At 45.4% G+C, this 24317-nt stretch overlaps 1 protein-coding gene across 1 annotated transcript; it reads left to right on the top strand.

Moving 5' to 3' along the window:
• The first annotated feature begins 12250 nt into the window (after positions 1–12250).
• FAM110C (family with sequence similarity 110 member C) lies at positions 12251–20015 on the top strand. Its single transcript, XM_007971673.3, has 2 exons — positions 12251–13316; positions 17176–20015. The coding sequence occupies exons 1-2, from the start codon at positions 12371–12373 to the stop codon at positions 17193–17195; spliced, it is 966 nt and encodes a 321-aa protein (XP_007969864.2). The 5' UTR covers positions 12251–12370; the 3' UTR covers positions 17196–20015.
• The last annotated feature ends 4302 nt before the right edge of the window (positions 20016–24317 follow it).

The following is a 24317-nucleotide window of genomic DNA, read 5'->3' as shown; positions in this document are numbered from 1 at the left end:
ACCAGATTATATGGATGCAGGCTGTATTCGTTTTCTGCTGTTTCTGTAATAAATTACCACGTAATTTGTCACTTAAAGGAACACAAATGTATTATCTTGGTGCTCTGGAGGCCAGAAGTCCAAAAGCGTCCACAGGACTGCATTCCTTCTGAGGCTCTGGGGAGAATCTCCCAGGGCCTCTTCCAGCTTCTAGAGACTGCGCAGATTTCCCGGCTCTCAGCCCTCCTCCATCATCAAAGCCACTAGCATGGTATCCTTTCTCTTCTCTGACCTCCACTTTTATCCTCACATCTCCTTCTGACCTGAGCCTCCTGCCATCCTCTTGTGAGGACCCATGTGATGATGTTGAGCCCGCCCAACAGCCCAGGGTGATCTCCCATCTCGAGATTCTTCATCACATCTGCAAGTCCCTTTTTTCATATGAGGTGACATATTCTTAAGATCCAGGGAATAGGATGGGAGCATCTTTGAGGGGTTATCATTCTGCCTACAATAATGGTGAAGAAAAAAAACAAGTGGTGACTTCTTAAGGGCAGTTCTACGTAAACAAGGTCTTAACCACAGCGTGTCAGGATACGTTATCCTTACCTCAAATATCTATGATTGACAAGTAGGGTGTTCTAAGATGGTCGTTTGGCAGTCTTTCTAGCTCCCACAATAGAAAGAATTCTAAAGAGTATACCTGAAGCTACGGCACAGGTATGCCCGTCTCTACAAAGAATATTCTGTGGAAGGATTTGCAGACCTCAGAGGAGCTTATGGTTTTTATGATTCATCCTATGATGAATCATCTCAGGATAATTGTCCACTAGTCTATTTTGGATTCTTTATGTTTTTATATTGCTAAAATACATGTATCAGCTATCTATTGACCCAATCATGCTGCAAAATAGACTACCTCAAAACCCAGTGGCTTAAAATAATTATAATTTAAGATTGCACTCTACTCTCTGGTTCAGCTGGTGATAGGCTCACTCAGGTGTCTGTGGTCAGCCTCAGATTGGGTGGAAGCTCTGCGATCCTGCTGGGATCACTGCTTGGTTGGGAGTCAGTTGTCTGCAGACTTGTCAGCTATGCTCTTGGCTAAGACAGCTGGCTGTGCTCCATGTGGTGCTCACATGCACATGCCTCTCCCATCCCTTGATTAAGTTAGTCTGGGCATGTTCTCAGGATTGCAGAGAAGCAAGAGAGGCAACACAAACCTGCGAGGGCTTCCTCAGGCCTCTGCTTGATCCAGGTCTGCTAACGTCCTTCTGGCCACCATGAATCTCTGACCAAGCTGAGCTTCAGGGTAAGGAAGGGGCCTTCGACTCTTAAATGAGAGGAATTGCAAAACCACAGGGCAATGGGCACAGATACAGTGAGACGGGCAGGGCTGCACCACGGATGCAGACGTTCCTCCACAGTACACATTCTTAGTTTCTCTAGAAATTAAAATGGCTGGCAAGGAGTTTCCTCATGCATTATTTAATTCTTGTCTTCTCTAGTAAGAGAAAAATTCTCACTGATTGCTGTGTCTCTTTCACAATGCATGGATGCAAGTTTCCCACCACTGGAGCCCAAGGGAACCCCAGAGCACAAGAGATGGAGTTTTAAGGACAAAAGTAAGTGCCCATCTGCATAACTGTAATATCAATTGATTACTTTAGAAAATTTTCCTGTAGACTTTCTCGGAAAACAACATAGTTGATGAGTAGTGGAGTTCAAGGACTCCAAGCTACTACACAGGTAAAGTTCTCTCCTAAATACCTCTGTGGAGATGGCCAGAAATGTGCTGCCTACACCCTTAGCTGCTTTCAAACACACTTGCTAGCTTAGGAACCCCAAGGTGTCAGAATTGAGGGAGAGAAGATAGCTGAAAATAAAGGGAGAAAGCAAAGAGACGACCAACTGTATCAGAAACTTTTCCACATATGGTCCTTGTCAATCCCTACAGAACCATGTGGGGAAGGTCCAGTCATCTGAACGGTACTGATGAAGAGTTACTAAGTTTCATCAGACCATTTAACAAATAAGTGACAGAGCCAGGATTTAGCCCAAGACCGTAGGCTTTAAAACCATTGTCTTTTCCCAAACCTCGCATTAATTCATAATCAAGGCCTGCTATATCTGGTCAGAAATTACAGCCAATGCATCCATATGGCCATTTCTCCATGGTCTATCAATGTCTAGATCACCCAGAAAAAATTAGCTCAAAGTCAATAAACTTTCTTCTGAAGTACAAAATAAATTATTACATTGTAATTATTTCTAAAAATGCACCTTTTATAGGTAATTTATTAATTAGGTTCCTGTTTAATTAATAACCAGTTCTTAGTAATTGGTTTTGGAAACTTTCCAGTCCTTTTGATTCAGAGGGGGCTGCAGCGTTTCTCACATGTGACACTATTAAGCTCCCGCTGAATCACACCGGCTGCGTGTCACTCGACCACCCAGAGTAAACCTGCCAAGCCATCGCCCGTTTCCCAAAAGTGCCTTCATTTATTGAAAAAGCCACGGACAAAACAATCAGATTTGCTGATGTAGGTCCTTAGGCTCCAGAAACCTCCTGTGTCCTGTCAGAACAAGTTCAGGCAGTGTGTGACTGCCAGCTGCTTATGTAAATCATATTTATTGAAGATTAACATGCACACAATGCCTTTAAAGCTTTATAGAGAGAATTACAAACATGTGACTGCAGCTTGACACCAATGGTTTCCTCTGCCTGGGTTAAAATGTCACCATTTGAAGTGTTAAGGTTAAGAACATGGGGTTCTTGTGAAGAAAGAACAATTGTGCTACTTTATCATTTTGACCAGCCTCCAATAATATTCCTAAGGTGTCTTTGTGTGTGGACCAAAGATTTGGCTTTGGCGCCCACTGGGCAGCCATGAGATAATGTTTCCACACAAGGAGCTTCTTGGACTACCCCTCAGAGGGCCCAAAGCAACTTCGGGCAGGTGTGTGGGATCCCCCCGCTCCTGGCCCTGGCCCTGCTGAGGGCAGGTGCCTCCCGAGCCCTGACGTCCACACAATCCTGGTGTTTTCTGTTCCAGAGAAAATGACTCAGCAGCTTCTTTGTACCAGGAAGTCTCTTTTTCCTTTGTCTGATGGACTTCAAAGCTGCCTTGGGGTAGTCATAAGAAAGAGAAGAGAAAGCTAGTGAAAGTTCAAAAACAGATGATGGGAGTGATTCAAAGTGATACGTAAATAACAAAACAAAAAAAGTTAAAGGAAATTATTAAAAGGAAGTTTTTAATTATTATTTTAATATATTTTTATAAAGGGGAAATTGATCAGTTTTTCCAAAAGTTTGTGAAAATTAACCAGAAGAATCAGGCTTAAATTAAAACAGAGATATTTTGGTCAGCTAGAGAAAGGAATGCTGATCTTTACACCATTAAGATGAGTTACAATGATGTTTGTCTCTGTTGTGAGGAGTGCAGAGATAAAATACAGAAAATGTAGCCACCATTCATATTTATTAATAAAAATTTAATAAATATTTCATCTCTTCTCAACTGTTTTAAACATTAAAAAGGCATTTTCCCTGAATTGCGTTTTTTTTGGACAAGATCCTCTGAGTCAGAGTTTTGCAGGACGTTCACTGGTGTGTGACACACGGGAGTGTCGCAGGACGTTCACTGGTGTTCCGTGTGTGACACACGGGAGTGTCGCAGGACGTTCACTGGTGATCCGTGTGTGACACACGGGAGTGTCGCAGGACGTTCACTGGTGATCTGTGTGTGACACACGGGAGTGTCGCAGGACGTTCACTGGTGATCTGTGTGTGACACACGGGAGTGTCGCAGGATGTTCACTGGTGTGTGACACACGGGAGTGTCACAGGACGTTCACTGGTGTTCCGTGTGTGACACACGGGAGTGTCGCAGGACGTTCACTGGTGATCCGTGTGTGACACACGGGAGTGTCGCAGGACGTTCACTGGTGATCTGTGTGTGACACACGGGAGTGTCGCAGGATGTTCACTGGTGTGTGACACACGGGAGTGTCACAGGACGTTCACTGGTGTGTGACACACGGGAGTGTCGCAGGACGTTCACTGGTGTTCTGTGTGTGACACACGGGTGAGCGGCAGTTTTGCTCTGTAATATGCTTGAGAGGTTATGTTGCAAATAACATTAAACGGATTTCTTTAGTGTAGAAAATCTTCTTTCTTCAAAACACCAAAATGTGATTTTAATCACAAAGAGGGCATTTTAAGAAGAAGTTTCCCAAGATTATCTCCAGGCAGGACCTATTTCCTGGATCCTCAATATCTCCCACAACAGAGTCCTACAGACCACTTGGGAAGACATCCCTCTTCCTGCAGTCCGGGTTTTTAGTATAAGTCCCATTAAGAGCTTTAAATATCACTTTTATTTAAGACCCAATAATTCTACTCCTATTTAGTTTGGCGCCCAGCTATTTTGTCACTCTTCGAATTAAGTATCTTTGGTATACCCTGTTTCCTCTAATTTCCAACTTCAACCTCGCCTGGCCCCCAAGGCCCAATCTGACCTTGCTCTGCACCTTCAGATGTTATTTACTCTCCATAACTCTTCCTAGGAGGCCTAGGAAGGAAAAATGGTTTCCTGGGCCGGGTCGAGGGCCCCCCTGCTGTGTGCAGCCTGGGGACTTGGTGCGCGAGGGGCCTCTGTCTACTTTGCCAGATTTGCTCTACAAGAAACACTAACTTCTGCACCTAGCAAAGCAGGCATTCAGCAAATTTCAGAGCACATCGTGTGAAAAACAATAGAAAAAGAATTTGTATATAGTGACTGCACCTTGAGAAAATGCCTTAACAAAACCCGAGAACTCTCTGTAATTAGTAGAGAAAACCCTGAAGCAAGAACCAGGTATTACAGAGGAGACTGCACAAGGCAAGGCCCACGGTACACTCCAGGGAATTTCTGTTTCTTGGATGCAATGGCATCCAAACAAAAACAATGCCCTCACTCACCCTGCGAGGGGCGGCTGGAGAACCCAGCACACAGAAGGAACTCCTGTCTGATGCTGGTTTCTACCTCATGTCATTTTGGTGTGTTTTCTGTACCACAGCAGTCTGAGTCTTTCTCACTGCAGGGGCTTTCTGATAGTCTCAACACAGCCTTCATTCTCCTTATAAAGCCTCCAAGCTAAAGAAACGACTTGCAGGGTGCTCTACACAGCACCTGGATTGCCGTAGACACTGCTGTAGTTAAAACTGTCTCACAGAATGAATTGAATAAGCTCAGCGGATCTTCAGTGATCAGTGGATGGTCTTAACCAGGTTTACTTGTGTCGGCTTATGTTTCATGTTCTATCATTCTCAAAATGCAGTCACACAATTCTGTCTGAAAGCACAGGGATCTAATGCTCTTGATAACCTAGGAAGGCAAGTGCTGCAGATGAGCAATTTCCACCTGGAATTTCAAAATATGGAAAATCATTAATAGATTTCTGATGTTACTTTTGAGGATCCCAAATATCCTGGAAACTCAGGTGGAAGGTCCCCCTTTTAGTAGGTGTGCTATTCTTCACAAACGGACTCACAGAAGCAGCCCTCAGCCTCCTCCCACAGTGACCTCACAAGCTCTTTGCCTCACTGTTGGTGGTGCAGTTCTCCTTTACCAGGTTTGCAGTGGGTTCATGCTGCTTCTTTGTGCTCCTCCCCTGCTGTCTTCCTCTTTCCCCTGCTTCTATCCACAGATGTAAAGTTCGTGTAGCTTAAAGGCCTGCGTCGGACAAAGTTGATTGTTTAGAGGCTCTGCCACCCTTACAAGAGGGGGTGAGTCACACAGAGCTTAGCAAATACCAGCACATCACAGTCTGGTCAGAAAGCTGCATTGGGATTTTTGTTTTAAGAAAGCTTTCCTGTAAATTTCTTCAGCAAAGGAATTTGTTTTTTCCTGAGTATTAGAGAGCTGCAAGACACATCAACTCTCAAACCTGCCAGTGCTTTCTTCACAAGTCATACAAATAGAGCCAAACAGACCTGAGGTCCTACATAGGTCAACCTCTTCAATTTAAAAAATGGGGAAATTGAGCCCAGTAAAAGTTAACTAACCTACACAAAGCCACACAGTTGGTTAGAACTGGCAATATAACTAGGGTGGCCACACAGATCGTCATCCAAACTAGGACACTTTTGAGAGTGAAGGTCAGAGTTAATAATCATGCCAAGGCCAGGCACGGTGGCTCACGCCTGTAATCCCAGCACTTTGGGAGGCCGAGGCTGGCTGATCACCTGAGGTCAGGAGTTTGAGACCAGCCTGGCCAAAATGGTGAAACCCGTTTCGAAAATACAAAAGTTAGCCGGACGTGGTGGCGAACGCTGGTAATCCCAACTACTCGGGATAGTGAGGCATGAGAATTGCTTGAACCCGGGAGGCAGAGGTTGCAGTGGGCCAAGATCATGCCACTGCACTCCAGCCTGGGTGACAGAGTAAGACCGTCTCTCAAAAAAAAAAAAAAAAGAAAAAAAAGAAAAACTCACGCCAGGATAACAGATGTAAACTGGGACTGTCCCAGGCAAACAAGGATATGTCATCCTCCTAACTCTAATCAGAGCTTCTGCATCTTGGAGTCAGCCTTAACACCGATTAGTAGAAATAGTTGTAAGTACTTTTGTACAATGATGGGTATTAAAAATGAAAATGGCTTTTGATGGAAAAATAATTTTTATTACAGTTCACAGCTTACAAAATATTTTAGTGTTTATGGGATTTACTGTAATAAGTCTAGAATCCATTCTTCATTTGCAAACTAATGTTTTGCATTAAGATAACTAGAACAAAACAAGGCAATTAAATAAAGATGTCAATTTTCAAATCCCTCAGCTTAAATTTAAAAAGGTAAGGAACCCATCCATCAATAATTGGAATTGAATAATTTTGAAAGAAACTTTTAATTTAGCTTTCACATTGAGTTCACGGATTTGCCATTATCTGTATGTGGAAAGAGATGTCAAGTTCACAAATAAAAATATGAATACTATGATTAAATTTTTGATTATGGAGTGAAGCTAAAACATGAAAACATATTGTTATAATCAAAATCTGGGTAATGCATTTTAATACATTTCATTTAAAGAAGTAGCTGAAAAGCAGAGACGTTAATAATTTACCAAGAAAATACAAATATAAATCAATTGACAAACTTCTCTGGGTTACCTAATGTCAGATACTCTGCTAGTGTTGGGAATTCAAATACGGAAGAGTAAAGGTTCTGGCTTTGCGGAACTTACATATAATGTGGTGGGAAAAAATATTGCACAAAGCTTTAAAAACAATACACCTGATAGTAGCACACAGGCTATGTTTCCTGTGAGTGGGGCTGTTTCCAGTGAGTGGGGCTGTTTCCTGTGAGTGACAGCTTTTAGGAGGAAAGAAGGAGCAGGCAAAGTGGAGAAAGGGTGAAGTTGAGCCGCAGGGGTGTGTGGATGGAAGCGGGCGTCACGGAGGAGGACGGGGTTAAGTTGACACGGGAAAGCATCACCACCAACACAGCTTTGAAACTTCAACGTGAAAGGATTTGAATACTTTCTTCACTGTATTCATACAGTGAAGGTAATTGGTACCTTATCTATTTATTTGTTTATTTATTTATTGAGACAGAATCTGGCTCTGTTGCCCAGGCTGGAGTGCAGTGGCATGATCTTGGTTCACTGCAACCTCTACCTCCTGGGCTCAAGCAATCCTCCCATCTCAGCCTCCTGAGTAGCTGGGACTACAGGTGCTTGCTACTACACCCAGCTAATTTTTGTATTTTTTGTAGAGACTGGATTTTGCCATGTTTTCCAGGCTGGATTCTTAACTCCTGAGCTCAAGCAATCCACCCACCTCAGCCCTCCAAAATGCTGGAATTACAGGCATAAGCCACGTCATCTGGCAATTTATCATTTCTTTGTACTGAGAACACTAAAAATTCTCTCTTCTAGCTATTTGAATATATACAATAAATTATTAACTGTAGTCATTCTACAATGCTACAGAACATTAGAGTTTATTCCTCCTCTCCAGCTATAATTTTATATCTGTTAACCAACCTCTCTCTATCCTCCCCCACTACCTGTCCCAGCCCCTAATAACCGCAGTTCTACTCTCTACTTCCGTAGGATCAGCGTTTTTAGCTGATATGAGTGAGATCCTGTGGTGTTTCTAGAATTCCCTCTTTGTCTTTCACTTTTGACAGTTTGACTGTAATGTGCCTCAGAAAGGACTTTTTAAGAGTAAATCTGTTTGGGTGCCTTGAGCTTACTGAATCTGAATGTCCATATCACTATGGACCCTATGGAACTAGCATAGTTTTCAATTATTTCATTAAATGATTTTATTTCTTGTCCCATCTCTTTTCCTTCTGGAACTCTCATAATGCAAAAACTTTTTTACTTAATGGTGTCCCGTGTGTGTCACATAGGCTTATTTCATTCTTTTTAATTCTTTTTTCTTTATTTTTCTCTGATTTCTGTATTTTCATATGCCTGTCTTCAAGTTCAGAAATTATTATTATTTTTTTTTGAGACAGAGTCTCGCTCTGTTGCCCAGGCAGGAGTGCAGTGGGTAGCTGTAGTGGGTATCTTTGCCCCCCACCAGGTTCACACCATTCTCCTGCCTCAGCCTCCAAGGTAGCTGGGACTACTGGCGCCCGCCACCATGCCCGGCTAATTTTTTGTATTTTTAGTAGAGATGGGGTTTCACCTTGTTAACCAGGATGGTCTCAATCTCCTGACCTCATGATCCTCCCACCTCGGTCTCCCAAAGTGCTGGGATTACAGGCGTGAGCCACCATGCCCCGCCTCAGAAATTATTTTTTATGTTTTGATCTACTCTATTGTTGAAGCTCTCAACTGCATCTGTTCTTTTATTCATTGAATTCTTCAGTCCCAAAATTTCTGGGTTTTTTGATGATATTGACTTCTGTTGAATTTCTTATTCAGATTATAAATTGTTTTCCTCATTTTATTTCCTGAATTTGTTTTCCTGAATTGTCTATCTTTGCTTTCCTGCATCTCACTGAGTTCCCTTAAGATCATTATTTTGAATTATTGTTCAGGCATTTCATAGCTTTCCTTTACTTTGTGGTCTGTTGCTGGATAATTATTGTTCTTCTGAGGATGTCACGTTTCTTTGCTTTTCCATGTTTCCTGCATCCCTATGTTGATTTCTGTGCATCTGATGGAAGAGTTGCTTCTTCCAATCTTAAGAAGTATCTTTCGTATGGAAAGACATTTTCCTGTAGATGTATCCTTAGGTGTCAGTTGATTAGGGTGCTTTGGCTTTGGTTCTGGGTGGACACAGTCACGTACTCTTTGTATGATTTATTTTGATGTAATCAACATCGGCAGTGTCTGTGAGCATCTCCGTGGCCTAAGTTGTGGTTGTTTTTGGAGGCTATGGAATGGCTTTGCTGGGGACAGGAATGCAAGGCAGGCTGGTGTTTGAGCCCTTGGGCATCATGTATGGATGCATGATGGCTCCACCACTAGAAGGGACAGAGTCACTGGCAGGGGTGGTGGCAGGCCACAGGCAGCCAGTCCTTGGGTCCTTCCATGGTGCGAGCGAGCACATGGCAGTCTTGCCACTGGAGGGGCAAGGGCACCAGCAGGGGTAGCACAAGCCCTGAGCAGGTGGCTCCCAGGCCATAGGGAGCATACATGGTGGCTACCTCTGCTGTGCTTAACCACCTGTTCCTTGAGATATAGGGCAATGTGTGGGCTTGGGTGCTGAGGTCACAGCTGTGGTGCTAGATCCAGCTGGTGTGGTGACATTGCAGCCCTTCGGGTAGGTGTTGGAAGGTTATCACCTGGGCCCCAGGGATAAGGAGATGCAGGAACTATTGGTTCCATGGTGATATGGTTTGGCTGAGTCCTCACCATACAAATCTCACCTTGAATTGTAATAATCCCCTCCTGTTAAGGGCGGAGCCAGGCGGAGATAATTGAATCATGGGGGCAGTTTCCCCATACTGTTCTCGTGGTAGTGTTATGGAATCTTTGGGGTGTTGCTTTTTCTGGCCAGAAATCTCTGTGGCTGGTGGCATCTTTGCCCAAGTTCTTGTCCTGTGTCCAGGAAGAATGAGGTATACAGAAAAGGGGAGGGTGAGCAAGAGGAAGAGAAGCTTTATTGAGTATTAAAACAGCTTGGAAGAGACCCACAGGGGGTAGTTCCTCTCTGTAGGCACGTTATCTCACTGAGTGTTCCGTTCTCAGCAGAGAGGAGACCTTGGAATGGGTGGGTCCTCTCTGCAGGCAGGTGGTCCCATCATCTCTGCATCTCTCAACAGAAAGAAGGGTATATACTCAGTAATGGTATTGCTGGGTCAAATGATATTTCTGGTTCTAGGTCTTTGAGGAATTGCCACACTGTCTTCCACCGTGGTTGAACTAATTTATATTCCCATCAACAGTGTGAAAGCGTTCCTATTTGTCTGCAGCCTCGCTAGCATCTGTTGCTTCTTGACTTTTTATAACAGCCATTCTGACTGGCGTGAGATGGTATTTCATTGGTTTTGATTTACATCTCTCTAATGATCTATGATGTTGAGCTTTTTTTCATATGTTTGTTGGCCACATAAATGTCTTCTTTTGAGAAATGTCTGCTCATGTCCTTAATGGGATTGTTTTTTCTTGTAAATTTAAAACAGAAATTTTTACAGGTGACAAAACAAAGAACCTGGAATGTTTGTTACCTGTCCAAAGGTAAATTGTGGACCTTGGCTCAAATTCCAGAGGTCCTGTATTTTGCAGTTCTCTCTCTTAGAAGTGCTGCTGTTGTCCATGAAGTAGTGCAAATTAGGAAAAGAAGACACTTTGGGCTAAACAATTAAAAAGGTTTTTGCCTCTGACATAGAGAACAGGCTTGCTGAGCCAAAAGCAGGCTGACTTTGGACCTCAAGGCCCCATCCTCCCACATCCTGCAGGAAATCATCTGTGGCAAGCCAGGAGCTCCCCCTTTCTCCGTCTCTGTCCTTCTCTTTCACTCCCCACCCCTGCATTCTTCCCTCTCTTATCCCACTCTCTCCTTTACTGGCCTAGACTCCTTTTCCTATGAGTCTTACATGTTCCAAGGAGGCTGTGTGGGCGGTCTGGCTTTCAGAAGGCGATATATTGTTGCGCTACTATCCCTATGAGATTTTGCTTCGCTGGGGCTCAAGGAGATTAAAGACCCCAAGGCCCACTCAGCACCACCCTGCTGCCGTCCTCTCCTCGTTGGCGAGGTGTTCGCGCCCACTTGGGGGGCCCATCTGCACCTGCTGCGCTCCCTGCCTCCCGGCTGCTGCTGCTTGGAACGTTCAACCACAAGGTTGAAAGCACAGCCTGTTACGGAGTCGTCTTCACAGACGCGATAACGTGCACATTTCACATGTCTGAGAGATATCTTCAGTATTCTGTCCAAATTTTTGAAATAATGGAATTTGGGAAATATTTTATCTTAGACTCTTAGCATTCCTAGGCTGATCCACTGCCTGGTGAACTCGTGGTTTCCCCGTTGCCTCGGTTACAGTAAAAATAGCAATGATTCTGGGCACTTGGCTGGGCTTCTTCCAAATCCACTGAGCCGCGCCTGGGCCCCCGGCCTGCCCCACTGCGAGTCCCAGCTCGGTCCTGGGGCCTGGCCACGCCCGCTGCCGGCCAGCGACGCAGTCGGACCCAATCCAAGTCCCTCCGTTCTTGCCACCCACCACGTAGGCTGATCCTGGCGTGCGCTGCGTGTTCTTTCCTCTTATGTTCTATTCCTTTCTGTTAATAAGAATATGACCTCAGGTAGAGAAAATTAAACAGTCAAGTTTCCAAACAAGATGAGGTCACTTTAAGAATTCAAAGGATGTGATGCACCTGCCCGGGGGAGGTGGGGGGACGTCCCCGCTGCTCCCCCTCCCCGGAAATGCCTGCGTCCAGCGGTGACCTCGGGGACCTGGGGCCCAGTGAGTGGGGGTTCAGAGCCTGCTCGCCCCAGCGTCCTCCAGGCGGTTGGCAGCGCAGCCAGAAGGTGAGGCGGGGCGGGGACGGCACCGGGCAGGAGGTGAGGGCGGGGACCCCGGACGCTGGGTGAGGGCGGTCGCTGCACCCGGGGAGCGGCGAGGGAGGCGGGCCCGGGCGGGAGTGAGGAGGCGGGGACGGGCGGGGACGGGCGGGGATGCGGGGACGCGGCCAGGGCGGGGGCACTGGGCGGGGGCGCGGGCGGTGCCAGTCGAGGTGGCGATGAGGTCGGGCGGGGCGGGAACTGGGGAGATTCGCCAATCGGTGCGGACTCCGGTTCTCCCCAACCCCAGGCCTGGCCAGCTGGGCACTGGGGCGCCGTTCGCCACCCGGCGCGGACTTCGGAACCGGCCCGAGGACCCACTGGCTCTGCCACTCCAGCGCGTCTCCGCTGCACCCGGAGCCCCGGCCGGTCCATTCCCCGCGAGGATGCGCGCCCTGGCGGCCCTGAACACGTCCGCGAGAGAGCGGCTCCTTCCCCGGGACCCCGCGGCTCCCCGGGACCCCGACGCCGCGCGGCCGGCGCGCAGGAGCGCAGTGGAGAGGCTGGCGGCGGATCGCGCCAAGTACGTGCGGGGACGGCCGGGGACTGGCCGGGGCGTCGCTTCCGAGGGCAGCGGCCCCGGGGCCATCAAGTGCCCGGGGAACGACCCTGGGCCCCCGGCCCGCGCCCCCGCCCCGGTGGCGCGCAGGGCTATTGCGCGGAAGCCGTTGAGACCCGACTCGCTGATCATCTACCGGCAGAAATGCGAGTTCATGAGAGGAGCGGGCGCCGACGGCCCCAGGGCGAGCCTGGTGAAGAAGCTCTTCCAGGGGCCGGGGAAGGACAAGGCGCCGGTGCCCCGGGCGGGAGACGAGGGCCAGACCGGGAACCCGGAGACCGTCCCGACCAAGCCGGGCGCTGCGGCGGACCTCGCGGCCCCCGAGACCCCAGCCCCAGCCGCGCGCTCCGCGGCGCCCTCCGGTGTCCCGGCCGCGCCCCCTGGCCCGGAGCCGCGGGTGGTGACGCGTCGGGGGCTGCAGCGCTCACAGTCGGACCTCAGCTCCCGCTACTCCGCCGCCTTGGCCGAGTCTGACACCTTCTTCCAGTACTGCGGCCTGGACCCCGAGGTGGTGGAGGCCCTGGGGCGGGAGAACTTCTCCGCGGGGTCGGACCGTGTGGCCCTCAAGGTGCGCAGCGTGAGCGTCGCCACCTCCGGCAGCGGCTTCTCCCGGCACAGCGGCGGCGACGACGACGGGCTGCAGGAGGAGGAGCTGATCGAGCAGGTGCCCAGCACCACGTCGGTCATCGAGAGGAACGCCCGCATCATCAAGTGGCTGTACACCTGTAGGAAGGCCAAGGAGACCCCCAGCCAGGAGCAGAGCAGGACCCGAGGTGTGTGCTCAGAAGGCTGGGGCGGGGCTGGCCGTGTGCGGGGCTGGGAGTCCTGGTGAGTGTGACCGAGCTGGGGATGGCCAGTTACAGTTGATGCTTAGAACTGAGTGCGATTTTGAGCCACAGTGTGAAAGAGACACAAGAGACCGACCAGAGGCTTGTGAGCTGAGCCCGCGCTGCTGAAGGGCAGAAGGTACCAATCCAGGTACCTGCAGGTCCAGGCCCTTAGGAGACTGCTGCGTCTGGCTGCCTGGAAAGGCAATTCTGCAAATTAACTTGTCCCATTTGACTTATTATTGTGAAAACAGGAGGAATCCAAAGTGCTGCCAGAAAGCAGTTTTACACCCCTAGTATTCTTTCCTGCGCTGAAAACAGCGTGAGAGCCCTAGTTCCTGAGTTCATTGACCTGTGCTGTGGGCGGTCCTGATGTTTGATTGGAGCTGACCGGTCCACCTGCAGCCCTAGGTAGGCGCTGCTGTGTTACCTGGAACAGAAAGGAAGGCTCCCTGCACTTTCCTGGAGGCCTGTGCTGAGGTGGTAAGAACTTCTCTACAGGATCTTGTCAGCACTTTGGCATTCACTTAGCAACAAAGATCTTTATTTGGCTAAATTTTATTTAAATTGTTTTGAGAGCTTCAGTTTTTTAAACTGGGGAAATTGGACTAGATTGTAACTAGAGTCGATAGTTTATTTGCCCCGATGATACTACAGGAAGTAACTTCCCTTTGGACAACCAGTAGTGCAGGATTGACCTCGAGCTCTTTTTGCTTTTCACTGGGGAACTAAGGAGTGCTGGTCCTCACTGTTACCCTGCCCTTCCCTGTGGGCATCTTGGAAAGTAGTGAAGAGAAAGTACCTTTTCAGGGCTCTCTTTGAGAACCAAGAATTTAAACATTGCAACATCTTTTTTTTTTTCTCTTACCCTTCAATGACAACTTGCTATAAGTACATTTTTAAAATCATGAGATGAAGTTATTGTCTGCCATTGTGATAAACTAACTGAAGATGCATGGCAGCCTGTAGAGTTTGGGGGAGGCTGCCCAAGAGATGTTTGCACAGGGCTCACCTATGCTCGACAGCTAAGAAAATCTCCAATAACTTCTCTGGCTATGACTTTAGTATAGACATGAAAATTAATGAGAAGAAGTTAATTCATTCTTTTTCTTGAACTCAGAAGGCTCAGGACTTAAGTTCTTCCTTATAATTTATAGAAGATTTGTGTTTTCCACTAGCCTAAGTCCCCAACAAATATATGTAGGCAAAGTTCTAAGAAGCAAACAAACATTAATTGGTAGTTTTCACAGATTGTCTTTTAGATCTGAGATGAATGAATGCTGGCAAGGGTATTTCCATGATGGCACCATATGTAGGGCAGGAGCTTTGGAGAGTGGCCATGGTCCTTGGAGGGACACTGTCTGGTGGAGAGAGCACTAAACAAGAATTAAGGTCCTGTCTTATGTTAGCAAGTGATTCCTGCGCTATAGACCAGGCTTTCTTTGTCCATAAAAAGAAAGGAAATAGGCAGATGGTTTTCAACCTCTACATTTTCTAGTCTGTGTAGTAATAACCTGTGTTGCACGATCGAAACCCAGAAATGGAAAACAAACAAACAAAAAGTTGTCCATTGAAAAACGTGAGAAGTAAATTTATGAATAAGCTCCCTCCAGGTAGCCAGAGCATGTGCAGGCAGTAGGTAGACTTGGTGATATAAATAGTGGTGAGGTAATAATATGGCATACAAATGAAACCAAAATAAAACTTGACAATATAAAAATAAAAGCAGCCTGCTCTGATCCCTCCAGACCCATGCTGGTTCCCATCTCGAATTAGCCAATGTCAAAATAGTGACCTGAGTGAGAATTTCATCGACTTCATAGACTATATCCTAAAGGCCTTTTAGGCTTGAACCTATGAAAAATATAAGAAGTTTAGTTAGCCTGTGAGAGATTTCACCTTTGTGACAAGGAGACATAGTTGAAGGAAGAGGGAAAGGGAGAGCAGGTTTGGGAAGGCACTAAGCATGGAGGCAGGAAAAAGGCTCATGGGCTTCTTCCTCCCCTCATGTCTCCCTCCACCTGAATCCCATTTGTTCCAGGCTGGAGACATCAGCAACTGTCTTCTGAGAAGTTTCACATTATTTCTCAGAGCAGGGGGGACAGTCACACAGAAGCTGCCCTAGTTTTTATATGGAATTGGAGTCGCCAGCACTATAAAGATTTTCTTTACTAATGTACTTCCCTAGACCCAAGACAGTGTTGTATCTTTGAAACTGCAATGCAAAGACTTACTACCTGGCTACCGGGGGTTGGGGAAACTGCAACGCAAAGACACTGCCTGGCTACCGGGGTTGCGGGTATGAGGAGAACAGTTGCCTGAGCTTTCTCCAGATCACTGGAACAGTGTCTGCTCATGACCTCAGCACCTTCACAGCTCCCCGCCCCCCAGCACTGGTGTTCCCACTGGAGGAGACCAGCAGGGAAAGCCAGGACAGAGTGTGAACACCTGGCCAGTGGGGCGGTCTTCTGACTTCCCGCAGAAGTCTCTTGTTCTGAGACCAGTTCTGCAACTTCTGGAAGATGTGGAAGCAGGAATATAAGCTGTGCTTTTTCTGCTGAAAGTTATAAGGATTCCTTTTAGGATTTCATGAAAGATTCAGAAAACTTGAGATGAAATAAGGCAGGTTTTCTAAGTGAAAGAGAAAACAGATATGTTTAATCTAGAGGTTTTTGTCCCCTTGGTAGATAGAGATTTATAAATTATAATAAAAGTGTCTCGATTATAATAGAACTAAATAAGTTTATAAGTTTCTTGCCCTGTGGGGTAAAGATAATTGCTTTTCAAAACTGAGACTATCAGAACTGGGCAATGACTCGTATAATCCGCACACAAGTCCTCTGGGAACCCATGAGTAGTAGTTGGTTGTACGTGGGTCATTTTGGTATTCTGTTTCCCAGAGCTTAGTTTATGAAAATATCTATTTTATCTGCTGTGATTTAATCATCTTCCTGTCTTTCAATTTATCAAACTGGGGACTTGCCAAAATTTAGATCTTTCTGGTTTTCTGTTTTGCATAGAATATATAAGTTGCTGCTTTTAATACTGGCATAAATAACTTGTTCTTTGGGAAATTAGGGTAAGACATTGCTTAATTTCAAGGCAAAAATGTTCAGACAATTCCACAGCTATCTTCACATTTATCCTTGATGCAAAGAAAAAAGAGGTACCTGTAGAAGCCCACTGAAAGCTCCTGGAACAGAGTTGTGTTCATATTTGCAAAGATGCAGAAGAAATAAACCCAGGACATCCCAGCTTTCTTTTCCTTTCTTCTTTGACTATTCTGGGAAGTTATGCAACTAGGAGCACATTTTTGGCAAACAAGTGGCTTGAGTAGCCATAAGGCCACTCTTCCCTGTCATGATCCGCACCTGGGCCTTTAAGAGATAATGGTGTTTGAAAAGGGAGGAATCTGTCTGCCCTCAGATATTTAGTTCAACTGCCTGCATTGCTTCCTATTTTGTTGTCCAACGCTGTAGTAGTTAGCACTGGCCTTACCAACATTTAAAGAAGTTTTCTTTACTGTCCTATGAGTAGTTGGAGGCAAAGAGAAATTTTTAAAGCCCTGAAAAAGGCCTGCAGGGAGATGGAATTTCTTCTGCCAGAGAAACGAGATGATAGCTGTATTTAATAAAGTTACTGACCTCTTGTCAAAATTTAAAACGCAAAAGAAGATGTTTCAAAATGCAGAGAATGTCAAAAAAGCAAAAACTACAGGGACCAGACCAGTATAATGTTTAGTTTTCATTATACTAACTTTTGTCTAGACTACAGTTGATTCACTATTTTTTCTTTAACTCCTCAGGAAGCAAACCTTCCCGGTGATGAAGACTTTTTGAAGGATTTCATGGGTGACTTGGGATCCCAGGACCATTTGGCCAGCGTGCCTAAGTGACCACATGATTGCTGTTTTACCAGGAATACAGCATCCCATTGACAAAGCTTAAGGGCTCTGAGAAGATTTAAAATACTACAGAGAATATGGGAACACACACAGACCTTGAAATTTAGCTGAGGTGTAACAAGCTGAAGCTCTAAGAGGCATTTTCCTTGTTTGAGGTGAAACTAGTGTTGCTTCCAGAGGGCAGCTGGAAACCGTAAAGCTATTTGGAAATCTTTTTGACTGACTTGGTGACAAAGAGGTACTGTGATGCATTTTAACAATATCTAAGTTGATTTTTTATTTAACCAAGGAAAATGAAAACCAAGCATGAATGCCATGGCATGTACCCCTTTTGACCATCCTGGGCTGACTAGCATCATTTAAATCAAAGTAATCACAAAAAGGCATATTCTGCTTCAATTCTGTGGCCAAAAGAGAGTAAACACACACGCTCGCACACGCTGACTCCAGTTGCCGGAGCATTACTGCACTATAAATTACAGTTAATTCCCAACTCTACTGCTGTTTATCTTATTTAACAAGTCAGAAAGCACTTTTAAAATAACTTGAGGGCTACAAGGTCATGCTATTAATGTCATTCTCCATTTGGGGTGTAGGCATGTGGAAGTACCCATTAAAAGATAAGTTAGAGTTTAAATACTGATAAACAAAACCTTTTTTTGTAACTGGACAGTTTCTGGAGAGTCGGCAGAAGAATCTTGGAGTTTCCTTTGGTCAGATGAATACCACATTTCACTTTTGCAGCACTATTTAGAACGTACTCCATAGTTCTCTTGTTCCCAACTTCCAAAAAGAACAGAAAATTTTGGTTTACACGGAACACAGGCATCTGAGGCAGGACCTCTTCACTGCCCCTTGATCTGACTCACACCTCCACATATGACATATCCAACCCCAATCTGACACGAATTCACTTTTTCTGCAAAGGACGTGTTTGAAACAAGGGGCAGCCTGAGGGTGGCTGGAATGAGAATGTTGATGGGGGTTACTGGATCCCTAATTCTGAACTTGCTCATGACACCCAGAGTAAATAGATTCAGATTCAGAACCTTCTGAGAAATAACCCAAAGAAAATTTGTTACCCAGCCAATTCTTCGAAAACTTAGTATCAAAATATATCTTTTCAAGAAGAAAATAATTAGAGAGAAGAATGTGGAGGGGAGAGAAATGAGTTTCTCATTGATATGATATTTTGTTAACCATTTCATTTTGAATTATTCAAGTCTTGGTTAGTATTGTATTATATTTTTGTAACTATTTCACCATGAGAGTAGGTCACTGGGTTACTAAATATTTATTTTCACACAGTTATTAGTCTTCAGATAGTTTTATTTTACTTCAGATGATTTTAGTTTTTATCAGTATAATTTTAAATCATGTTTTTCTTGGTCATCTCACTGTGTATATTGTATAATTGGATTTTCATTGACTGCAAGTGGAGTGTTTGCCACTCCATTAAGTACTCAGTACTATAGTGACTTGTTTTCAAATAAGTCCCAGATACACATTTAGGGAGTCTTTGCTGACCACCAGATGTACCTGTCTGAATATAGATTCTGTCAGGACAGCAGGTCCCCTGATCTAAGAATTTTCCCCAAAGTTTGCTCTAAAAATGCTGCTATTTTGCTGTTCACTATATTGCACTTAGTTAAAAAAAAAAAGGTAATGTCAAAGATGAGAGCAGTTTTTTAAATGATCTTTTCATATACCAAATTCCCTTATTTTCAGGTGTCCCATTAATTTTATATATGAAAGCTTTAAGTAAAAGTGTGTATGCCTTTCTACTGTCAGAACAGGATGGATGCAGCCTGGGGCGGATTCATTTAAGATAAAAATGGTGCAGACTCACCACTCACATCATAGGTGAAAAATATAAAAACAAAATGGTTTCCACTAAAACCACCAAAATCTTTTAGAGATGTTTGCACCTTTGGTGGTGGTACAGGAAAAGAAAAGAATTCAGCTGGAGTGAGTTCTAGAAGTAGATATCAGAAAAGGGGCATGAAGAACAGGGGAACTGGGTGGCTTCAGACTCCTAAAGATGTGAGTTAATTTTCCTTCCCTTCCATTCAGATTCATGCCACGGCTCCATGTCTTCAGTATGTGTAAGAGGTGAGAAGTTCTTTCTTCAGCCAGGGTCAGTGGCTCACACCTTTAATCCCAATGCTTTGGGAGGCCAAGGTGGGAGGATCATTTGTGCCCAGGGGTTCAAGTCTGCAGTGAACCATGATTGCACCACTGCACTCCAGCCTGAGTGACAGAGCAAGACCCTATCTCTAAAAATATATATAAAAAGTAAAACTAAAGAACTTCTTGTCTAAACCTGAATTACTCCAATTTGCTGAGTGACTTTGAGAAAAATTAGACTGTTTAGTTCAGTCTGGATGAAAAGCTTGCGATTGCTTTCCACGAGAATGAGCAATAGTGACAACTGCAAGGTACTTTTATTTGTTCATGAAAGAATGACAATTTAAAAAAAATGTAATGAAGCATAATGGAATGTGTTAAACTGCTGGGCACTGTAACTGACAAAAAGGAAGCTTTATTGAACATTGCCCTTTTTCAGTTGGTTCAAGGTTCAGCACTGTGGTTATCATTGGTGATGCCAGGAAACACGAGTAGACTTTGACAATTGCTTTGGCAGTTTCTAAACAGAGCTTTTTTCTATTCGCTATTTGCAACTGGAGTGCAATATTGTATATTCTGTATTAAAGAAATAAAGTATTTTTATCATTTATTAATACTAATTTATGAGTTTGAATAATGTGGCAAAAATTTGAAATGAGAATCTGTTCATTACAGTTCCTTGCCTTCTGTTTTCTACCATTCTTGAGTGTTCTCTCATCAGATTATCGGTAGAAATGAGGGGAAGGCATTCCAAGGCTTGTCCTGGGTGAGTTGTATGGCACCTGAAATCATCAACTTTCCTCAAGATGAAATGCAGTCAAAGCAATTTTGAATATTCTAAACTTTGCTTTCCTTCGGTTGTTTTTAATTGTTTCACCAGTCTTTTGCTTAAAATATTTTTTTGTGTGTTTTATTAACATGGTCATTGAAAATGGGCACAAAGATACAAACAAAAGCACAGTTTGTAATCTTTCTCATCAGCAAATTAAGTGAAGGCAGACTCTTCTTGTGTGGGGTTTGCTCGCAGTGTGCACCAGGCACTCTGAGGGTGTGGAGGCTTGGGCAGCCGGTGAGTCACAGAAGCCTGATCATCCTTCTCGCTGCCCTGGCTGAGCCAGACTCTGCCGTCTTGCTCAGTCTTGCAGTGGCCTATGCCTAACCCTAGGTAAGAATCCAAAGATAGGCTTGCTTTATTCTTATTTTTAGTTTTTATTTTTTTCGGAGTCAGAGTCTCACTGTGTCGCCCAGGTTAGAGAGCAACGGAGCGACCTCAACTCACTGCAACCTCCGCCTCCTGGGTTCAAGTGATTCTCCTGCCTCAGCCTCTTGAGTAGCTGGGATTACAGGTGCCCGCTACTATGTCCAATTAATTTTTGTATTTTTAGTAGAGACAGGGTTTTGCCATAATGGCCAGGCTGATCTCAAACTCCTGGTCTCAAGTGATCCACCTGCCTCGGCCTCCCAAAGTGCAGGTATTACAGGTGTGAGCCACTGTGCCCGGCCAAGAGGGGTTTTCTTGAGAAGAAACACATCACTTCTTTATTTCTGTGAAGAATATGGACAGATACCCAGCCTGCTGTAGAAACTCTCTTATTGTACCTGTTCAGAAACGATCCAAGCATTGGGTGGTGTGGCTTGTGTTGCAGAGTTCAACAGCAGCTGCCTTTTCCCTTCAGGTAAACTTGGGGCTTGCACAATGCTTGGGTGGTTACACTTTGCACTTTCATTGATGAATCAAATATTTAAATGTTCCAGGTCACAAATACTAAACATGAAGGAAATTGAGTGTCTCAACCAAGACCTTATAATATTGGTCTTGGAAGTAGCATGGAGCAGCTGACGGGAGGCAGCACAGAAATCCCAGAACATGTGCTCCGGTCCAGCAATGGCTACTTAATTTTCTCTGCTACAATGCCTCAAATTCTATAATTGATTGTCATCTTTTGTTGTCATTGTTGTTGTTTTGAGATGGAATTTCACTCTTGTTGCCCAGGCTGGAGTGCAATGGTGCGATCTAAGCTCACCACAACCTCCACCTCCCAGGTTCAGGCGATTCTCCTGTCTCAGCCTCCTGAGTAGCTGGGATTATAGGCATGCACCACCACACCTGGCTAATTCTGCATTTTTAGTAGAGACGGGGTTTCTCCGTGTTGGTCAGGCTGGTCTCGAACTCCCAACCTCAGGTGATCCGCCTGTCTCAGCCTCAAAGTGCTGGGATTACAAGTGAGCCACCATGCCCGGCCAATTGTCATCTTTATATTATCTCATTAAAAATTGTCGTTAAAGTTGACATGTGATCTGAAGGGGAGACTGTATTAAATCACTAATAACTATTAACTTTAGGTCAAAATAGCATATTAATTTCCTTAGAAAGTGAGAATCTGAACCCCAGGATCAGAGTGGAAAGACCTGGATCTTGGCTTCAGTACACCCTGTTGATTACTCACTGTTGAGCTTAAGGAGGACTCTTAATTACAAGTGCGAGAACAGGAAGTAACAGAATTGTCTAAACCTAAATCTACTGTCCGCCTTGTGGTATCAAAACAACTGTGCCATTTATTCAATAGTAGCTTGAATCAAGGCTGTCACTGATGACAACACACAGAATTCACTCACACGCATGTATCGAGGAGCCAAATACTGCACAAGGCACTGGGGGTTCACCAAGCTCCCTGCCATTGGTCGATGACTTACATTCTAGCAGGGGGGCAGATACTCAGTAAGGAAATGATACATAGATAATACATAGATGGATGATAGATGATAAAAATCAAGGAAGGGAGGGAGGAGGGAAAGCAAAGTGAGGAAATGTCATGAGCAGTGCCATGAGCCTGATTGATGAATTCATGTGAGCCTGTTAGTTCATGGTTTCTATTTGATGGCCGATCTATCTGGACCATAAATGAAACCCAAAGTCCAAATCATATAAAGAGAACCAAGCAACAGAGAAGGATAACATGCAAATTGTAAATGGCACTTTTTTCACTGAGAGGTTAACTTTAGTCCCTGGAGGTCTTTCACCCTGAAGCTTAAAGCTTTGAAATCTAAACCGAACAAAAAGCAGAACACTCCACAAATGAATCTGCAGCCTGTAGCCTTTATCAGATGATATGATCACTGGTAAGAGACTGCATTCCTTCCTTCGGCTTTTAGAAGGAGTCCACTACTCAAACTTAGGGAGAGAATAAGAGGAGTCAACATTGCAAATAAATGGTGACTCTCACAGGCCAGAGCAGGCCAGCTGGGAAGTGGAGGGGTATGTTTTCCCTAAGTGGGCTCTGAGAGCTGTCTCTCAGACACACCCTTGGAGGCAAACAGCAGGCTCAGGCTGGGCAGATGTTATCAGGACCCGATAACCTGTTTTCTCAACCTGCTTGGCAAGTCATTTCCACAGTTTAGAAAGGGGGAGTGTCTGCCAAGTGCCCCCCAGTCCTCTCATGCCATTTCCCTTCCAGGTGCCTGAGGTGCTAAGGAGAGACCAATGTAGGCATCTGGAGAGGTGGGCAGGTACGACTCAGCCAGGACCAGACTGTTATGGCCAACAGTGGTGTTAGAAATCATGACATTCAACCCTCATCTCCTAGGAGGAACCTAGACCCAAAACTCACACAGCTAGCTGCCCAGTGTGCCAAGGCCCAGGAGAGGACCCCTGCCTCTGTGCAGTGTCCATTTAGGGGAGCCCTGCCTTGGGTAGGGCAACATTAGCAGGGTGGCCAGCTTTCCCTATTTGCCCAATAATTTCTAGTTTTAACACCAAGTCCTGGGAAAACTCTCCTTCCCCAGCTAGCTGGGAAGGCTACACGTTCCTAGAGGAAGGCTTGACCAACGAGCGTCTGGATGGCCTGTTCTTGACTTCACTTTAGTTCCCACTTCCTGGGGAAGCTAATGACAAAACTACTGTGAGCACTTGAGCATCTTCAGTGCTTGGTCTGGCAGTTTTATTCTTGCTCTAAATTAGGGCAGCTTAGAACATTGCCTCCTTGGTGGGGAAGACCACGTGGTCAGGATTGAGGACAGTTAGAAGTTTCTCTGATATGGGCCAGGCGCAGTGGCTCATGCCTGTAATCCCAGCACTTTGGGAGGTTGAGGTGGGTGGATCACCTGAGGTCAGGAGTTTGAGACCAGCCTGGCCAATATGGTGAAACCTCATCTCTACTAAAAATACAAAAATTAGCCAGACATGGTGGTGGGCATCTGTAATCCCAGCTACTCGGGAGGCTGAGGCAAGAGAATCACTTGAACCCGGGAGGCAGAGGTTGCAGTGAGCTGAGATCACACATTGTACTCCAGCCTGGGCGACAACAGCAAAACTCCGCCTCAAAAAAAAAAAAAAAGTTTCTCTAACATGAAGTACGTGGATGGAGCCAAGCTTCAGTTCTGCACCTGGGAGGACCTCCCTAAAAGAACCCCGAGAAGAGACTTGTCACACTCCAGAACGGCAGAGGAGAGTGGCCCACGCCAGCAGGGAGCCAGCACACCCCAGGCGTGTTTAGTAACATAAACTGTACAAGTGCTTTCTGTTGGTTGTTCCGTGTAATTCCATGACCACCTGCAGGGATCAGAGGTGTGGAGAAATCCATTACCTGCCTAGGTCAAAGAACTAGTAAGTAGAAGAGTGAGAATGTGAACCTAAATCTGCCTGGCTCCAAAGTCTGCTCTGTTCTCTCTCTGTGCTGGTTTATGAGAACAATTTAATGCCAACCAGAATGCTTAAGAAGATGCCATAACTTCTCAAGGGAATAACTGATTCAACAGATCAAAACCCAAACGCATGGATTCTGATACAAAATGCCGCTCCAGAATTACCTGAAGTTCCCACGTTACCGGCCACTGAATGACTCAGGTTACATGGAAGTACCTTGATGATAAGAATGCAACCCCAACATCACTCACGCACACACATTTTAAAGCAGCAT

This window comes from Chlorocebus sabaeus, chromosome 14 (assembly GCF_047675955.1).
Source record: "Chlorocebus sabaeus isolate Y175 chromosome 14, mChlSab1.0.hap1, whole genome shotgun sequence".
Lineage (NCBI taxonomy): Eukaryota > Metazoa > Chordata > Mammalia > Primates > Cercopithecidae > Chlorocebus > Chlorocebus sabaeus.
This window is presented reverse-complemented; position numbering and strand designations above follow the sequence as displayed.

Coding starts and splice junctions, on each gene's coding strand:
- FAM110C (XM_007971673.3), top strand. CDS start 12,371: ATGCGCGCCCTGGCGGCCCTGAACACGTCCGCGAGAGAGCGGCTCCTT. Junction 13,317..17,175: donor GGAGCAGAGCAGGACCCGAG/GTGTGTGCTCAG, acceptor TTAACTCCTCAG/GAAGCAAACCTTCCCGGTGA.